The sequence below is a fragment of the Homarus americanus genome, unplaced genomic scaffold (genome assembly GCF_018991925.1).
Source record: "Homarus americanus isolate GMGI-L3 unplaced genomic scaffold, GMGI_Hamer_2.0 scaffold25827, whole genome shotgun sequence".
In the NCBI taxonomy this organism is placed as follows: Eukaryota; Metazoa; Arthropoda; class Malacostraca; order Decapoda; family Nephropidae; genus Homarus; species Homarus americanus.
The window spans coordinates 9,801,172-9,821,165 of record NW_024738300.1 but is presented as its reverse complement, the minus strand read 5'-3'; the positions used below and the strand labels follow the sequence as shown (position 1 = coordinate 9,821,165).

At 41.6% G+C, this 19,994-nt stretch overlaps 2 protein-coding genes across 2 annotated transcripts; both read right to left on the bottom strand.

Moving 5' to 3' along the window:
• Positions 1-5,495, bottom strand: LOC121873831. Its single transcript, XM_042377574.1, has 3 exons — positions 2,274-5,495; positions 1,755-1,870; positions 1-808 (listed from the first exon to the last, which is right to left on the bottom strand). The coding sequence occupies exons 1-3, from the start codon at positions 2,278-2,280 to the stop codon at positions 590-592; spliced, it is 342 nt and encodes a 113-aa protein (XP_042233508.1). The 5' UTR covers positions 2,281-5,495; the 3' UTR covers positions 1-589.
• Positions 5,496-6,237: 742 nt separating this feature from the next.
• LOC121873830 (nicotinamide phosphoribosyltransferase-like) lies at positions 6,238-14,057 on the bottom strand. Its single transcript, XM_042377573.1, has 12 exons — positions 13,869-14,057; positions 13,005-13,075; positions 11,828-11,990; positions 11,133-11,261; positions 10,382-10,501; positions 10,081-10,161; positions 9,677-9,839; positions 8,631-8,788; positions 8,109-8,223; positions 7,283-7,365; positions 6,821-7,006; positions 6,238-6,433 (listed from the first exon to the last, which is right to left on the bottom strand). Exons 1-12 carry the CDS (start codon positions 14,040-14,042, stop codon positions 6,302-6,304), a joined length of 1,575 nt encoding a protein of 524 aa, XP_042233507.1. The 5' UTR covers positions 14,043-14,057; the 3' UTR covers positions 6,238-6,301.
• Positions 14,058-19,994: the final 5,937 nt, after the last annotated feature.

Below are 19,994 nucleotides of genomic sequence, written 5' to 3'. Positions count from 1 at the left end.
TCTTGGAAAGGAGGGGGGAATGACATTCTGACATATGGTGAAAGGGGTGCATGGGGCAAACAAGGTTGAGAACCACTGTATTAGACTATAAGTTTAAAAATTGCGTATACTGTACTGTATTTGTATATGTACGTATTGGTGTAATAAACAGTTATAATAATCGCCCAGCTAGTAATAATATATATAGAGAAGTAAAATGAATTAAGTTAGATTCATTAGTTTGTTTACACCCTTCTTCGTGCAGACAATATGAAAAGAATAAAGGAAACTGCAACAGGCATAAGTGACCCATACTAGGCCGCCCCGTTTACATCCAACTTTTATCACTCCTATATTTGAAGTCTCCCAGCGGGTTCGAGTTATTAATGGTGTTTGGTAATTTGTTTCATTTATCCACAATACTATTTCTAACCCAGTATTTACGTATTTCACGTCTAAATCTAAAATTGTATAACTTAAAACCATTGCTGCATTATTAGCATTTGTCATCTCCCTCTAAATGTTTTCTAGGGAATCAATCCATTTTTATAGTACGGTAACTAAAACTGTCGTCTGACAGGTACCAGGGAGAGGTAGTCCCTTATCACAGCTAAAGCTCGATGACGGAGACTTTCTTCTGGTCTTGCCGGCGGCCACTGGCTGCCAGGGAGGATCGACGGGTCTTGAAGGAGAGCTTCCTCAGCAGCCTGCCACTGCGTGGCGGGGTGGGTGGCTTGGGTGGAAGGGGTGGGGCTATCATAGAGGGGGGGCGCAGGGTGGCCATGCGCTGATGCGACGGCCCCTCCAACCGACGCAGCACCAGCAGACACTGCAGGCAGTGAGAATAATAATGACTAAAAGTAATTAACAACTGCAGCACGTGAGGCAAAATATAACTACTTCATTACTGATCGACATTTATCAGTCTCATATCCTTCATATCTGACACAAACACGAATATAAACTATACTGATGAAATTCCTTTAGATTTCTACTTGTTACTACATTTTTTAAAGCATAAGGTCTTCATTTTTTCTTTAACACCACACTTTATAATTCCTCAGTGAGTTGCGTTACTCTGGTCCACCACCACCACATGCAGTAGTTAGTTACTTATGTTCTTCCTAATACTAAATGTTGTCACACTATACTAGGCCTTGGTATTACTATTTCTGGCACGGGTGTGAGGGGGGAAATTGAAAATGTTTTTTATTTATCTTTATATTTATTTATCTATTTAATAATGTGTGTAAGAGGAGATATTTTTTCTTTTATAAATATTTATATAATTTCTATTTATCTTTTCTATTAGTATATATTAATTTCTATATCACTTTCTTTACTTCTTTCTTGTTTATGTTTTCTAAGTACTTATTTCTATGTTACTTTCCTTACTTAGTGTTCATTTCTTTCAAAGTCATTTATACGTTTAAATAATCTTTTATCTTTCTTTTCTATATCTTAAATACTTGTTTCAATGTCACTGCTGTTTCTTAACTTTCCTTTTACTTCTTTCAATATTTATCAGTGCTTAGTTATATTCTATACAATGGATTAACCTGAGAAAACTATATCATTCTTTAACAACACCTATTAAAATAATTATTATACTCACAAGGGTCCACCACCCAGGCTTTTATTAGAATATAACTGATATCATTAAAAATGTTAGGTAGCGTAGTAGATACGAGCTCAGGCACGTGGGTTACAGCATTTATTTTATGAGAAGCAATTGTTAGAAGGGAAAGAGTAAAAGACATATTGGTGGAGCTCACCTCCTTGGCGCGTAACCAGCGGCTGTAGAACTTGTAGCCGAAGGTGAAAGCGAGAATGATGCAAAGAAGCAACACCAAGTTCAAGTATGCCATCCACCAAAACCCAACTTCGAAACCTTAATAATACAAAATATCTTAATTAAGATATGTGAATAAATATATATAACTGAAATGTTAGACAAATAGCACAGAGCCTGAAAAAAAAACCCGAGGCAGATGAACACAACATACATGGTTAAATCTTACGAAGTTAAATACTGTATAACTTTCTCTATTTCCTCAACTTTAATACTGTACTTATTTCTTGACTCGGGGCCTCATAAAGATTTGGAGCCGCCAATTATTTCCCCGGATGATTAAATACCCTAATACGAGCCTAACAAAACATCCCATATAGCGTTGGGACGTTTAATCATCAGGTAAAATAAATGGAGGTTCCTAGTATTCACGTGATCCTTTATAAGGTGGGGGGTGATGCAAGTGCTACAAGGACTGAATTATAACAGTACAGGCACTCACCAGGCATGATGAAGAACACAACTTTCACAACCACCTACCGCGACGTCTCGACTCTCACTAATCACTAATCTGAAGGAATGCGCAAACGCCCAGAACACCTCATGAGCCTCACCATCCTGGCAACAATCTTATTTCATTCATTCTTGTCAAGGAATGTAATTATAGTCTTCTATATTTATCGCTCTTGTTTACTTTCTTCTCTTCGCCTTTTATTTTGTGTTCGGTAAGATTAAAATTCAGTTAAGATTTGTTTTCATCGTAGACGGTTTGACTGTAAGTTATGGAAAATTGGAGTATGGAATTCTTAATCTAGCCAAAGAGAAGAAACGTATATCATAAATTTTAATTGTTGGTAACTAGTGTAATTATATTAATTTAATATACGCGCTTAAACAGCTCAGGTATTGACGTGCAATAATGCATTTTATAATCAACATCAACATACTGTACAGCCTGTTTGTATTTATGACGGTAACCATAATGTACAGCGTAAATATTGTAAAGAAAAAGAAATGACTTCAGGTGCACTTTAACGTTTATCATCACAGGTATGTTTGGGACGTAGACATAACATCAGATTATGCTGCAGATTAACCTTGCTCTTAGTACTGACAATCTAAAAAAAATAACAGTCTAGTATTTGTTGTGAAACGATAGGTAATTTGGGCGATTTTTATGAAAGGAAAAAAAACGTGAATTTGGTAAAAGCTCAAAATATAACGTGAGACAATTAACCTTTAAGAAATGGATGGGGGGAATACTTCTCGCGAAACTTTTCTCTCGTTGGATGGCCACACATCCAATTTGCCAAGTGTTTTTACGCGAGTGATATTGTGTTTGCCCTGGCCAATATGCTTGTTGGTGTTGTGAAGCTTTCAGTTTTTATATATAACTTGGTATTTCGATATTATATTTCTCAGGTGTCTTGATCTCAGAGGGGCTATTATCTACAGATCCTCAGATCACTGGGTCTAAGGTGACAGTGAAGTGATTATCTTGTCTGTCATGTGAGCGCCAGACATTGCTTTGTCCTCTTCATTAACTGGCCCTTGAATTAGTCTTATCGACACTTACTCTTTCACTTTTACTCACCGACCTAATGAAATATAGGTTACTGATCCAAAATTCAGAAATGGTGATATATGGAAAATGTTTCCTCAAAGAAAATAATATTGGGTTTATGAAAATGTTTTGAATGTGTTGACTGAAAATTGATGTGAAACTGCAGTTGTATAGAAGAGTAGGTAAAATGTTGTTTCATCCGTTGATTCAAATACACAAGAGTTCACATACACATTTTAGATGGGCGTAAAAATTTAACATGCAAGACCTTTGTCTATATATATATATATATATATATATATATATATATATATATATATATATATATATATATATATATATATATATATATATATATTTATTTATTTATTTATTTATTTATAGAAGCATCACCATAATACAGTAGTTGTGCTCCTCCAAAATATTAATAGGAAATTAATTTTTAACATATTGTGAAATTCTTGATGCGTGTACAGGTATCTTCTCTACGTCACCTACATGGCTTTAGGGTTTAGGCCAATTGACAACAACCATCAATGGATGTCTGGTTTTAGTAACAACGAATCACCGAGGACTCGGGTGGTTTATTCGGTTTATTCCTGCTGACGTTAAACACATTCTAGTGATAGTTGTTGTGAATAACGTAGAGAAGGAAAACTCGTACGCATCCGGTCATAGATTTGTAAACCATAAATTAAAACATACCTAATTCCCAAACTCTACTGTATACGGTCCTAAAAGAAGACAATACCAGACTTTAACATAATAACACCTAAATGAAGAGACAGTTTAACAGGACAGACTCATTTAAAGGTATTAATCGTCCAGGGCCAGAACAGTAGTGTATACACGTCTATAGGTAGGTAGGTGCATTTTACATCTTCAGGGGTGAATAGAAAATGTCAAATAAGACCTCCTCTACACGAAAGCAAGCACTTGGGAATTTCGTGTTTTCTTTTTCCTTTGTGGTTATCAACATACACATGGATCACACACTACAGTGGTTTATCGGTCTGTCTAGAGGTGTTGTGGCTCTAACACACAGTATCTCCCAAGGAAGGAAATAGTGTCTACTTTATCTGGTTTATTTACACCATCACTCGGCTTGTGGGGGTACGTTGTGTTAGAGGCGAGTGACAGGGATGAATCCAACCCGGCATCTTGTGATTTAACAAAACTCGCTGTATGGATGTAACCCAATTAGAATTAACCCATTTAGGTCGAATTCAATGGCCATTACTTTTCATATGTTCTAGAAAGTTATGGGCCGTTTTCTATATATGTTGACGGGACACTTTAAAATCCCTTAAACCCTCGTGGTCAACTTTCTAAGATGTGTAATGAATCTAGAGTAAGGTGAAGCAATTTAAGTGATATAATGAAGCTGAAACACCGTAGAGTAGTGAATGTTTTCAGTAGATCAGATAATGTGGAAGCCTAAAGAGAGGATATTAATGAATCAGGATGACGGTGGAAGAGTAGAGAAGGGTGTTAGAGTCATTGGTCGTAATCTTTAGTTTGTCCATAGTGATTAGCGTCCAGACGTAATCTTCACTTAGGGATTTTTCTTGATATGTCCACTTGTATATCCCTCCTTCACAGTTTTTTGCTATTGTCCCTCCTGTTGGTCTCGATGTTGGGATTCCATGTTTTGTTGTGGTGAGGGCGAGGTGAGGGCTTATATAGCGGAGGAAGGCGTGGCTTGGTAGCCGACCTTAGACCGCGAGGCATTGGCTGGGGAACTCGACAAGGGATCGGCTAGTCAGCGACAAACGGCAGTTGTAGTGGAAATAGCCACAACAGCGGATCAATTGATACTCCGTATAAACGTATATAATAAGTTTAATCATTATAAAAGTTCACACTGGATCAGCGTGTATACAGAAAAAGGAGGTCTTCAAACACTAAGTCGATTCACCCAAGAAGCCACTGAGAGCTTGTATTACTCTGAGTGTTTCAGTGAGAACATGATAAACGGCACCAGTGAAACGAATATGTCAGTGTTGAAGGTTACAAACAGAGTTCTAGATCTAATATTTTTAATTGTTGATATAACAATGTAATTGGATAAGTTTAGGTTTGAATTGAATTGAAACAGTTTATTTAGCCAGAAAAACACAGATACAGAGTAGATAGGTTTAGGAGGGAGATAGGAAGAAACTGGTTCACAAATAGGGTGGTGGACGAGTGGAACAAGCTTAGCAACTTTGTAGTAAGTGCTGGAACGTTGGAAAGTTTCAAAAGGAGGCTAGATAGATTCATGGATGATAGAGAGTGGTAGTAACTCTCGACAGGAGCTGCCGTGCACAGGCCAACCGGCCTATTGCAGACTCCTTATTTTCTTATGTACTTATGTGCTTAAGAGTGACAGGGTTTTGGAAGCACTTGTAAGGTAGTACAAGGGTGGCAGAGGGTGTCAGAGGCACTTATACAATCATAAGAGTGACAGGGTGTTGGACGCATTTGTTGAAAAATTCTACCAAAATTGAAAGATTGCATCGGGGAAATTAGAGGTCTGGGTCCGGCCGTGGATAATAATATTAAAGGAGATTAAACAAAGGAATATATATAACTTGGGAGGTAACAGAAGGAAGTATTTCACCAAAGAAATAACAAGAGAAAGACCTTGAGAGTTAAAATAGAGACAATATTAACAAGAGAGTAAGAGATAATTTGATGTTTTTTGCGGAATAAAAGTGAATCAGGTGAAATAAGCTGGGGTAACTCTTCAGGTGAAATAAGCTGGGGTAAATCTTCAGGTGAAATAAGCTGGAGTGAATCTTCAGGTGAAATAAGCTGGGGTAAATCTTCAGGTGAAATAAGCTGGGGTAAATCTTCAGGTGAAATAAGCTGGGGTAAATCTTCAGGTGAAATAAGCTGGGGTAAATCTTCAGGTTATCCGAAAAAAAAAACCTGAGTTTGTGGGAGCGTCAGGTAAGGAGGACCTGGGAGAGCTGAAGGTGAAGTTAGTCAGTGTCCTCCTTCAGGAACTTTATGATGTCGAAGTCGTCGAAGGTGATATCGGCCCTGTCCTGGACCTCCCTGAAGGTGTAGTCCCGCAGCAGCTCACCATTCTCAAAGACAGTTACCAGTTGGTCCTGAAATGTTAGAGAAACATTATTAGATGCCTGGCTGCCTGAGGTCGCCAGCAGCTTCTGGGTTGGTTAGGGAAGTAGAGAGATCTTGTGGTCTGGTCTGGAACTCATTTGTACTAAAGAGAATGATTATCCCAGACCTTCAGAAGTCTAGAGATTCATTTGTTGGGGAAACAGATTATTAGTGGTTAAAACACATCTGTAGTTCAGAGGCTGAGCATCTCAAAAGTCAATATTTAATACAGGTTCAAGATTTCCCTCAGCTTAAATTTTTAATTTTCTAAAAATTCCAGGTCTTCAATAACTCTGAGATACAGAACCCGAACTAGAGGTTCTCATATCCCTGGTCTGGGCTTCCCGTTATTTTTTGTTATCTGGCCCCAGACTAACCTTGGCTGGGTCGCCCTTGCCACTCTGGACGGTGGTGTAGACGCCGTCTTCACACTGGAGGGTGAGGCGGCCTCGCTTGCTAGTCTTGCCGGAGTCAGTGACAGGCTCTTTATACACCTCCACACCCTCACCCTCCACCTCCGCGAAGCTCACTTTGTAGGCACACCTCTGTGTGTCTCGGTCAAGCTAGAATAAACCAACACCCAGAATGAGTTACTGTTGACTCTGAGATAAAACTGAAGGAGTCCATATTGGTGATGGCTTATTAGTGAGACTAAATTAAAGGAACGAGCGTAAGGGTTGGTTTAATTATGATATATTCTAGGAGGTAAAATTAAAGTAACGTTTACGTGTAATCAATTAAATGTGACTGTGTGATTAAAGGAACAAACCCTCCGGTTTATGTGATTGTGTTCACCATCAGACTCTGGGAGACAACACCAGCTATAGTACAGTGCTCACCCTCTGGAGCAGGGCGGCCCCGGCCCCAAAGTAAGCGCTGGCGGTGCTCCAGCCGTGGTTCTTGAGGTGCTCCAGGATGGACCCTGTAAAGTCAGGTGCTCATAATGGTGGGATTTAACTCACTATAAAAAAACACTTCAATGAAATGTATAATTTCCCGAAGAATATAGTGAAGACTGGATTTAACTGTCTATTACCAGCGCAGAAAATGGTCCTGAGATCCACTAACTAAATAAAATGGACAAATACTTTGCTCTCCTAAAAACAAAGAAAAGAAGAAGTAACATCACGACCAGACCACATTCCTTAACTGTTGATAACCAATGGCATAAATGTTTACCTACCAATATTTACGTAATTCCCGCTGCGTATATATACGGGTAACGTTCTTGAGAATGACAAATAGTCAAAATAGAAACAACATGGAACTGCATAATGAAGTTTCTATGACATGTTTATTATCCTGATACAGCCCAGCCTCCCAGTCACTCAGTCGGGACATTAACTCCCCCGAATCAGTCTATATATCTCGAATGTTTACACAGTTTGAAAAGCTCAGATAACCTGAAAATTAGCCCCAGCTTATATCACCTGATGATTAAACACCCTAATGGTACAGTACTTGGGTGCTAGGGGGTTAGGTTAGGTTATTGTATTCTAAGACTTACGTTCTATAAGTAGCATTACTCTAGACACATTCTTAGTGTTTGTCGTACTTTGTTCAGACATTTAGTATAACCTAACCTAACCTAACCTTAGCCTTAGCCTTACCTTAATTCATGCACATGCTTCTAAAATATGTTCAGTGAGCTGTGGGGTGACTTACAGAGCGCTTTGTGGTTGATGCCGTCGGCGTGGATGACTCTGAGGTAGGGAGGCAGCAACTTGTACCCCTTCGAGTTGGTCTCTGTCCCGTACGCCTTACCCAGGATCTCAAGGCTCTAGGCAACACACAAACAAGGAAACAGTGTTTATCTTAACCTTTTGAAAACATACCTTAAGTCAACGTCCTGAAAGGGTTAACGTGATTCATCCTGTATCATAATGTTTGTGCTGTCTTCAGTGATGCGTCCATTAAACAGTACATTGCAAAGACGCACAAGGCTATTTAGGAATATACCTCATATCGGTCTTAGACGATGAATTAAATACGTAAATTTTCTATGCATATAAATTAGAAACAAAAGGCAATCTACGATGATAATTTTAATAAATATTGTACGAGACTAAACCTGTATCGAAAAAAGAGGAACTAGTATTGTAGGTTGCATTATATACAAACAAAGTGGGGAAGCGTCCCGGGTAAAAATTATGAGCCACTTGTCTACCCCCCGTCCCATCCCCTCACCTTGAGGACGACCTCCTTGGGGTCGCCACTGTCGGGTCTGAGGTAGATACAGCCGCCCTTCCTGCCTCGCTCCAGCACCAGGTCTCGCAGATCCTCACACCAATGCTCCTCCAGGCACTGCCAGATGTTGTACGAGTCACACACACACCCCACGTCTCCTGTATGAAGCAGGGAAGACAAGTAGTAACGTTGGAGGAAGGAAATCATTATAAAGACTACTTTTGTTACTAAACGTGAGGTCAGGTCACAACTTCCATCTATTTACACTAAGTTATATGTGGCCCTTCAAGTTTCCGTGATGGATAAGTTATTTTTACATATAAATTAGAATTTTCAGAGTTGGTATCCCGGATTAAATAACTAACTAAAATTAGTCACAAGTAAAATGTTATTTCTATTACCACTTTACCAGGGGAACGATCTTTTTACCTTTGACGAATACCATCATTAATGGCTAAAGATCCCGCTAATGAAACATAATGGTCTCCTGTGCAAAATAAAAATGGTAGTAATAATAGTCACATATAATTTCGCTATTATTTTTTTTAGCTTTTTTCGTTTCTTCTTCATTCAGTCCCGCGCTACTCCCACCTTCGTTCAGATCTTAGGATCACGGTGCTGTGTACAGTACAGTACAGTACAGTACAGTAGAGTACAGTACAGTACACCCCTTACCTACAAGAACTGACCTTTGTGTTCCCAAGATACACAGTACCTACTACATAGCCTCATATACAGTAGCTGTCCTAATGTCACCAGCGGCTTAGATCATAATTTTCTACAAACTCTCAGCAGCAAACCGTGGTGCTAGGTTGTACTAGTTCCCAGCAAATAAATCTCCTGGTTTCTCAGTATTCCCAGCTGCATATCCTAGTGTTCGATGTGAGAAGATCTATCATGAGCCTTATGTGTGTAAAGCTTATGGGTTCGAATCCCTTATTAGTGCTGTTCGTACATTTATCTCGTTATTGTCGGTTTGTTTCTGAACTTTCTGGGGGTCTGCTAACTCGTGCTCACACTGTACAAAGGGGTCACTGACTACTAACCTTCAGAATATGTGGATAGCATATGCCTATGTGCTTCTAATTCCCTGGTCTTGCCCCAGGTAGTAACGGTGGAGTGCTCTGACGAAGGTGAGGAGAAGCCAGCCACGGTCTCTAGGTGGTAGTACTTCCTCAGTAGGGAGGTTCCCGCCACGGTGTCCGACGACTGTAATATTTGTAAACACGAGTAGTGCATCACGTCCTGTGGTGCCTCTTCTGGTTATGTCAAAATTGCAAATATTTATAATGCATTTTGCTATTATGTTATTGAACTGAAAAACAAAGTAACTATTAAAGCACGTAATATTTATAGTACAATACCTAAGTCATATACCTCCTCACATCATCTCTGAAATTCTCGAAATAAATTTATAAGTAAATCTAGTAATGGGTGAAGGGTCAATTACCTTGAAGTTAATCATGTGAGCGGCGCCACCCAGAGCAGCTGACTCTACGGAGGACACCCCGCGGTACCCAGCGTCGTGAAGCTGTGGAGACAATGTTTATTTACTCAGGCTTTACTTTAATTAATCCTGTTTAAGGTTATTTATCATACTGCACACCGCCCATCCCACCTCCGCCTATTCCGTCTCATCGCGTGCAAAAGCTGTGGGTGAGGGGGATACTGTGCTGTTTTAAGTCACATTAATAAGAACCTCCTGAGCAGACGTCAGCAAACTGTTCAGAAACCTTAGTAAAGTAACTCACGGAGTATTCGACGGTGTGGGTGTTGTCGTGGGTGAGGTTCATGTAGTGGTGGATGATCTGCTTGTAGACGCGGGAGTTGGTGGCTACCGTCATGGGGTACCACGTCTGGACCAGCAGCGTCTGTACCAATACACTACTGTACACAATCACCACTCACCAGTGCTTAACCTAACCTAACCTAACCTAACCTAACTATGATGGTAATAATTAAGAATACAAGTTACAAGGACGGCTGAGTTAAGATTATGAACTATCTATTATTGACTTTAGTTATTATAATGAAATAAAAAGTGACTCAGAACTGACATAAAATGATCAGAAGAGATCAACACTATTCTAACTAAATACAGTCAAACGTCAGTCAGTATTGATCACTATTATGAGCAGTTAGCAACTATTCATCATGTTTAAAGTAGAAAAAAAAGGGAAATGATTTGTTTCCAATACGTCTCATCCTGGACCCATTAAGGTACTGAAACCATGGAAATTCACACAATAATGAGTGTTTCAGAAAGATGTATACACACTACCTGACAGATTCTCGTGGATATCGCGTGAATGTTTGTATTACAACGGTAACATTGTCCTCACGTGTTGATGTGCGAGGTCTCCCACCAGTGAGGACAATGTTGTTCTTGTAATATAAACATTCACGTGAACTCTACGAAATTCTGTCAGGCAATGTGTATAAACATTTTAAGACAATCCTGTATATAACAGTACCATCAGTATCAAGACACACATACAGTACCTCGAAGAAGTTGGTGACCCAAGGGAGGGCGGGGTCGGTGTTCTCCACGGTGAAGAGCACGTTCCTGGTGGGGACCACGCTACCTTCAGGCACCGCCTTCACCCTCAGCGGCAGACGACCTCCGTGATGCTGGACAGAGGAGAGGAGGGTGAGAGTTAACACCAGGGAGGCAGGTTCTGGGTGTTAGGGGAGGGGAGGGTGAGGGTTAACACTAGGGAGGCAGGTGCTGGGTGTTAGGGGCGGGGAGGGTGAGAGTTAACACCAGGGAGGCAGGTGCTGGGTGTTGGGTGAGGTTAACACTAGGGAGGCAGGTGCTGGGTGTTGGGGGAGGGAGGGTGACAGTTAACACTAGGGAGGCAGGTGCTGGGTGTTACAAGAGGGAAGGAGTACAATTCACACTTATTCCAGGCGGGAAATGTTGGTTCTGCCTCACCTACCCCCTTCTGTGTCCATCGGTATCTGTTGCTTTTTCTCCCTCTTTCCCTCTCTCTCCTCCTGCCCACTCTCCTTCTAACCCCTCTTTATCTTCTTCTCCTTTCCTCCCTCTCTCCTCCTCCTTCTCTTCCTCCTCCCTCCTCCTCCTCCTCCTCCTCCTCCTCCTCTCCTCCTCCTCCTCCTCCTCCTCCTCCTCCTCCTCCTCCTCCTCCTCCTCCTCCTCCTCCTCTCTCGCCTCTTCACCCCTCCTGCTCCCTCACCTCCAGCAGGTAGTTCCAGCCTTCCTCGTTGAAGACATCGTTCCTCTTGAAGACAGTGTTGATGATCTGTTTAGCCTCGTCCACCATGGCCCGGGTCACCACAGGACCACACAACCATTGCTTCAGGATGTACTGCAGCCCGAAGAACACCGTGTAGGGGAACCTGCCGGGGGAGACACGTATGTACCTACATATTCTCGGGCATGTGTACATAAGGTACATGCGTAAAGTTTGTCAGGAATATGTACACCGACACGTACAGGTCGCCAGGGGTACGTAAAAGTTACCGCAGTCGACACGTACAAGAAAATTGGTATCTCATTAGATACGACACCCGGAATTATAAAAATTCTGATTTAGATCGACGACATGGGATGATCGGAATCATTGCTATATAATTATGTAGTGTGTACTATTATTATTATGCAATGTTACATTGCCAGGTAATGATTAGAGCACTACATATTTCTCTTGAAGATTGGAAACAGCTGTATAATAAGTTAGGTACTGGTATTACTGTCTAATACTCCGGAAGGCGTTCTGGTAGAAGTATAAACTGGTAGTTAACTCGATAACCCAACAGCTCTCTCTTAGACAATGTACAGTACCTTACTCTATTGTGCTTAAGATGATCTCTCCAGGTAAGTTTGCGAGGAAAGACGAACTCATTCATAGAAAATTAAAGTGTTGGTAACTTTCAACAGCAGGCTGGCAGAGGGTATTACCGAGCTGGGTGGTCGTCCCAGAGTGATCTCTTGTACAATATGAAAAGCCGCACGGCTGTGTAGTTTGTACTTACAAGAATGTGGCGTGATGTTGACCATCGCGCGTTTCGTCATACAGCAAGAATGACAACAAGACCCGCGCCATAAGTGTGTACAGTATATTACAAGACATAACAGAATGTTTCAATCGGTGCCACTGTGTGTGTGTCGAAGAGTCTGTCAACCACCCATCTCGGTAGACGTGCAACATTTCTATACATATAGATACAATATATAGCTAATGCCATTGTATTTCTGACGAAGATTAGAAAAAGGCATTACATTTCCAAGCATTTCAGACTTAGCCTTTTGAAGAACTGAATCCTTACATCCGAATTTAGTCAATAGTTTCCTTAGATTTGCTCTTACATGAGAGAAACCTTTAGAAAAAGATTCACAGGTACTGTACTTACTTGCCGCCTCTGGACTCAAAGTAAGCGTAGAGTTTTGTAGTACCAGGCGGGTAGACCTTGTAGTGTGACGACTGGGGGGAGAGGAGGTGGGAACATGTACTATACTGTATATATTTAATTATTTATTTATTTATTTATTTATTTTATTTTTTACTTTTTTATTTTTTATTTTTTTGAAAAATATTTGTTTGGTGTACATTCTAAAAATCAAGCAATGGGCACCCTAACCCAAATTATATTAATTGAAACTAAATTAACTTAACCTAAGCTAAGCTAATCTAAACTAAATTAACCTAACCTAGCCTAACCACAGTAGGGTACCTAAGAATTTTTGGTGGTGGGTGGCAAAGGGCCAATTGTTCGACAAATGGCCGTGACCGATATACTGTTTATCAACCACCTTCCTCGTCAACCATAACAGTTTACAGACAATACAAAGAATCTATTAAGTTATATAAACCAAATCACTAGTTACGTTATCACACAGACACGACCACTAATGGCCCATGACGACGAAATAATTCATTCTATTCACCTTCTGGTCACACAAACACTATGAACCATCTTTACAGGTCACACATACAGTACACGCGTGTATCTTATAGTCTGTACAAACACTAACACCGATTTCACCTGAACTTAGAAGAAATACTGATATTAATATGAATATCTTACTTTACAGCTGACCTAACTCAGAAACCTTACTTTAAAGTAGAGGAAACAAGTATTAACTAAAATTTACTTATTGCTAGTATAAAATAAGCATAAAATAGCTATTAAACATAAAAAAATAATAGAATCTCTCACTAAATTTAACCTAATTAATAGTCTAGCGTAATCCAAGTGGCGGAGGTTCTGTCTCACCTTATAACAGTCAGCCAGAAGTATTATATTATCAACGGGTCCTGCAGCCATTGTGTGTGTCTTGTCTATGCTGGATTGTGCTACTAACTGTGCATGAGGATGTGGGAGGTAGGGATGAGAGGAGTCCACACGCGTATACCCACCACAGAATTGCACATTGCCAAATACTACCATGACACGTCTTGTTCTGCATCCAGTTCTTTTTGGCACTAATCTATATTATCCAAGTTACGGATCATTCCTTCATTCTCAATAACGTGGTGCATATTTATACCTTCTGGGGAGTAGATGACAGTCATGATTTTGGGGGGAATATTCAGTTGGTATCCTTCACATTACCGCCGCGCCACTCAAGGTTACAATCTCCATGATCTGACCAATGATGTGCACAAACAAACTCAAGGTCGATGGTCGGGAAGAAGCAATTGTTTTTTTTTTTATGTTTTTATGTTTTTGTGTGTGTTTTTCATTTGACCTCTGATGTGTGAATTCCTGGATCATCTCTCTACATGACTCGCACTGTTTCACTACGTAGATCATAAATAATAATAGTAATAATAATGTTAATAGTAATAATAATAACATTATCACTGATTCAACTCATGTTACACCTAATACTGATGCCACTGCTGCTGATGACAATAGTAGTAATAATAAGATATGTACGGTTATACAGTAGTTAAAGGTGAAGGTCAACTAGCTGGTCTTCCCCTTTAAATACTGTAGCTTATCGCCTTGTGGAGGTAGGCACAGTACGGGTAAACTACACAGTACTATAGTGAAGAGATGGTTCGTCGACGCTAATGCAAACTTTCTTAATTATGCTAAAAAAGAGAAAAAATGTAACTCAAATGATAAGGAGAAACTTATTCAAAACTATATATCTAACACAGTAGTAATGAAAGAAAGGGAAGAAAATAAGACAGGCAGCTTCATTAGCAAACAAAATGTGTGAACACTGCCATGAGGTGAACCAAGCTACGACTGAGACCATTAACTCCATCCTTATTACGGACGGCTTGGTCAGCCTCACTTCCCTGTGACACTACCACCCCACTGTGGCACCACCACCCGACTGTGACACTACCACCCTACTGTGACACTACCACCCTACTGTGAAACTACCACTCAACTGTGACACTACCACCCGACTGTGACACTACCACCCAACTGTGACACTACCACTCAACTGTGACACTACCACCCTACTGTGACACTACCACCCTACTGTGACACTACCACCCGACTGTGACACTACCACCCGACTGTGACACTACCACCCGACTGTGACACCACCACCCGACTGTGACACTACCACCCTACTGTGACACCACCACCCAACTCTCTCTTACAACCTCCCACCCTCCTCTCCTTGTCTACTATGATGGGTCCATTACCACACTGGGCAGCGCTGGGGCAGCTGTGTGGATTCCTAAGCGCCAGGCCCGCAGGAAAGTCAGGGTCCACGACTGGACCTCCTCCACTGACACTGAAAGCATAACCATCCTCGCGGGCATTCATGAGGGGGCGACCTATGCTCGCACTGAACGCCGGAACCTTCTTATAATCAGTGACAACATTTCTGGGCTAGCGAGGCTCAAATTACCCTCCCCCTCCTCCCCTGCCGCCCAACACTCCCTAGTCACCGTCGCCAGGCTAGAACAAACTGATGACATCCGTGTCAATTTATTTGGATCCCGTCACATATAGGAATAACTGCCTATGGCACTGTTGATCGGCTTGCCAAAGAAGCGAAACAAGAAGATACTGAAGCCACCCTCACCCTCTCCCTGAGTCACCTCAACTCTCGCATACACACCACACAACGAGAAGCATTCGACGAACATTGGACACACCTGGAACAACGGGGTAGCGTCACACTACGCCACTATGACGCTATAACAGGTGATGACAACCACCACTACAAAGAGTATCAATCCCTGACTCGATCTCAACAGATTATGTACATGAGACTGCGCCTAGGGTACAGGTACCTATGGGGGTACATTGGCAACCCTGAGCCTGGCCGCACTGTTTGTAAACTTTGTGGTCGACTTGACTTTCACACCCTCTCTCACTACATCCTCACTTGCCCTAAGACCTCCTCCTACAGGTCCCCAGCCGTTACCTCTTCCCTCCCTGACCAGATATCCCTCCTCCTAGTCACAGGCCTGGCACTTGACATTATTAGGGACCTGCCACACTTTGCCATAAACAGATGAAATGTACCGGGAACTTCCCCCCCCCCCCACACTCATCATTCTGTCACTTTATGTAACTTGCTAACAAAACCCATGACCCTTCAGGCTTTTACGCCCTTAATGCATGAGTAATAAAGGCAAGCATGAACTTAGTATGCTTCCCAAATGGGCGCTGTAAACGCTTCTGTGCTTCACCTTGCACAGGATGTAAGAGGGTGCCAAATAAACTAGCCCCCTCGGGGGCAATCTAAAAAAAAATCTACCACCCTACTGTGACACTACCACCCTACTGTGACACCACCACCCTACTGTGACACTACCACCCTACTGTGACACCACCACCCTACTGTGACACTACCACCCTACTGTGACACCACCCCCCACTGTGACACCCCACCACCTACTGTGACACTACCAACTACACCACCCCACTGTGACACCACCCCTACTGTGACACCACCAACTTCACTGTGACACCACACCCCACTGTGACACCACCACCCTACTGTGACACCACCAACTCACTGTGACACCACCACCACTGTGACACCAGTACCACCCCTACTGTGACACCACCACCCTACTCACTGTGACACTACCACCCCACTGTGACACTACCACCCTACTCCAGACACACCACCCCTACTGTGACACACACCACCCTACTGTGACACCCACCACCCTACTGTGACACTACCACCCTACTGTGACACCACCACCCTACTGTGACACTACCACCCTACCAGACACCACACCCTACTGTGACAGTACCAATCCTACTGTGATACTACCACCTCTACAGACACCACCACCCTACTGTGACACCACCACCCTCTACTGTGACACTACCAATCTCTACTGTGACACACTAACTTACTGTGACACCACCACCCTACTCTGGAACAGCCATGTCAATATTGTTCTTATTGTCAACTCTGTGTCTGTATTTTTCTGGCTAAATAAACTTTCAATAGCAATACCACACCTACTGTACCACTGCTACTACTACTACTACTTTTTTTTTTTTTCACGTGGCCTCCAGCCTCCCCCAATAGCCACACCTTCGCCACCATTTATTTACCTTAATATTAAATATCCTAATACATAATAAGCTATCCTATCTGTGTTAAATTAGTTGAGCCGCAGATCTATGCGGCATTCAGTGACTGTAGCCTCATAGTCAATATCTGCAGCAGTTGTTGGAGTAGGGGCAGAAGCTCTCGTTCCCCTTACTACTACTACTACTACTAATACTACTACGACTTTTTTAAACTACTACTACTACTTCTACTACTACTACTACTACTGCTGCTGCTGCTGCTGCTGCTGCTGCTGCTGCTGCTGCTGCTGCTGCTGCTGCTGCTGCTGCTGCTGCTGCTGCTACTGCTGCTGCTAATAATAATAATAATAATAATAATAATGATAATAATGATAATAATAATAATATGAGCACTTATTCTGTTGGTAACTCACTTCGTCTCCTGGGCATGCAAGTTGAAGGTCACGTTGAGAATATGAACAAGTGTAAGGTAGGCGTGGATTTTTCTGCTGTGTATCTTCTCCCTTTCCTGTCTCATTGCTGCTCCTCTACACTCACCACTTCTACTGTTACTGTAATAATGGCACCACCACCACCACCACCACATTTTTTTTAAATGATCTCCAGCCTCTTCCAATAGCCACACCTTCGCCGCCATTTTATTACCTTAATATTAAATACCCTAATACATTAGTAGCTATCCTAGGAGTGTTGAGTTAGTTGAGCTGCAGATCTATGCGGCATTCAGTGACTGTTGCCTCATGGTCAACATCTGCAACTGTTGTCGGCTTTGGGGCCGATGCTCTCGTTCCCCCGAGGCAGAGCAGACCTCGATATCACATTGGTCCATTAATACGTAGATAGTGTAAGTTTCAGGGTGAAACTATGGACAAGTTTCTTTACGCCATTTGCCTCTCTCCATCATCCATGAATCTATCTAGCCTCCTTTTGAAACTTTCCAGAGTTCCCGCAATTACTACAAAGTTGCTAAGCTTGTTCCACTCGTCCACCACCCTATTTGTGAACCAGTTTCTTCCTATCTCCCTCCTAAACCTAAACTTATCCAACTTGAATCCGTTGCTCCGAGTCCTATCCTGCTCGGATATTCTAAGAACTTTATCTATATCCCCTTTATTGATTCCTTTCACCCAGTTAAATACTTCTATCATATCTCCCCGCACTCTTCGTCTTTCTAGGGAATGCAAGTTAAGTTTCTTCAACCTATCCTGATATGGAAGGTTTCTAAGTCCCGGAATCATTTTTGTCATTCTTCGCTGCACCGACTCTAGTGAATTTATATCCATTCTATAATAGGGGCATCAGAACTGGGTCATGCAACTCGTTAGCTCAGGGTGTGGTTGTTGTGTTGGCGGCATCTTCTACACTTTAAACAAATTCACGCGTTGGTGGCCCTTGGGCCGGCCATCGTCGATTTCGAGGGGCTTTCATTAGTATGAACAATGACGACACTTACTCGAGTCAACAAAGGAAACCCTAAGACATCCGGATAATGCCCCCCGTCTTAGCCAAGCGACCCGTGATTAACTATTTATAATTTGTTTATATTCTGTTGGGTTAATTCTTCATTTTTATTCATCTCATATGTTTCTTGTTTCTGTACACCTGTGTCAATGTCAAGTAATTCATAACCGAGTAAATCAACCGAACATTTGATAATACCGTAAAGTTGACAGAGTTAACATTGTTGAGATTGTTGTCTAATATCCAACAATAATCTTACGTATTCATATTAAAAGTAAATTTAACTTTGAATGTTTCATAAAAATTCCCAGATCTCGGGATGTTTACTCTAAGGTAGTTGCCAGATGCTCCCAGAAGTTACAATAGTCTGTACCTAAACTTTCTTTCGCGACTGTATATACGTACACACATACACTGTGCAAGTATACATAATACAGTGTACATTGACTGCAAATATAAAAACAAGGTGCTACTATAGTATGTGGTCTACCGAGCTGGAGTTGTGTCTACCGGGATATTTACACTAGCATCCATTAACCTAACCTAACCAAATTCTCAAAGGTAATATTGCAGAAAGCGGTTGGCTGTACAGTAGATAAGACACAGAAATTATATAAAATTGCATTGAGGGAGAGAGCCTGGGTGACTTGTCGGGATTCGGGTTCTGGTAGGCATTGCTTGGGGGGGGGGGTTCCTTGTAACCCAACACCAGCCAGCTCCACCCCACCCCCCATCCTCTCCTGTCCACTGTCATACCACCTGTTTGTAACTGAGAAATTGTCACTTTTACTGTCATGTTTTTTTTTGCCTACACGTTTATTACATGACATTACATATTTGCTTTATATTATAATTATGTATCTTTGATGTTACAAAAATTTCAGTCAATCCATTCGTCCAGAGTAGTGGATGAATGGAACAAGTTACCAAATATCATCATTAACTCGAATACGCTGAATAGCTTCAAACATAGGTTGGATGCTCATATGAGCAATAGGGGTTGGGTGTAAACGGGACTGCCCAGTATGGGCCAATAGGCCCGCTGCAGTTTCCTCCATTCTTATGTTCTTATGTTATCTATCCATATATCCAAGTCCCAAGCAGTAATTGGGGACTTGGGTGTTAATCGATTTGCGGATCGTATTCCGGGGTAATGGTTAGCCAGTGCAGCTGGAGAGTTGTCCGGTTTTCTCGGACTATTCCTTGACACTGGGTCATGCAGTTCGTTAACTCAGGGTGTGGTTCTTGTGTTGGCGACAGCTTCTACACCTTAAACAAATTCACGCCTAGGAGGCCCTTGGGCCGGCCATCCTCGTTACACGAGGGGCAACCATTTATATGTACGTATGTATGTATGTATGTATGTATGCATGTATGTATGTATGTATGTATGCTATTTAACTA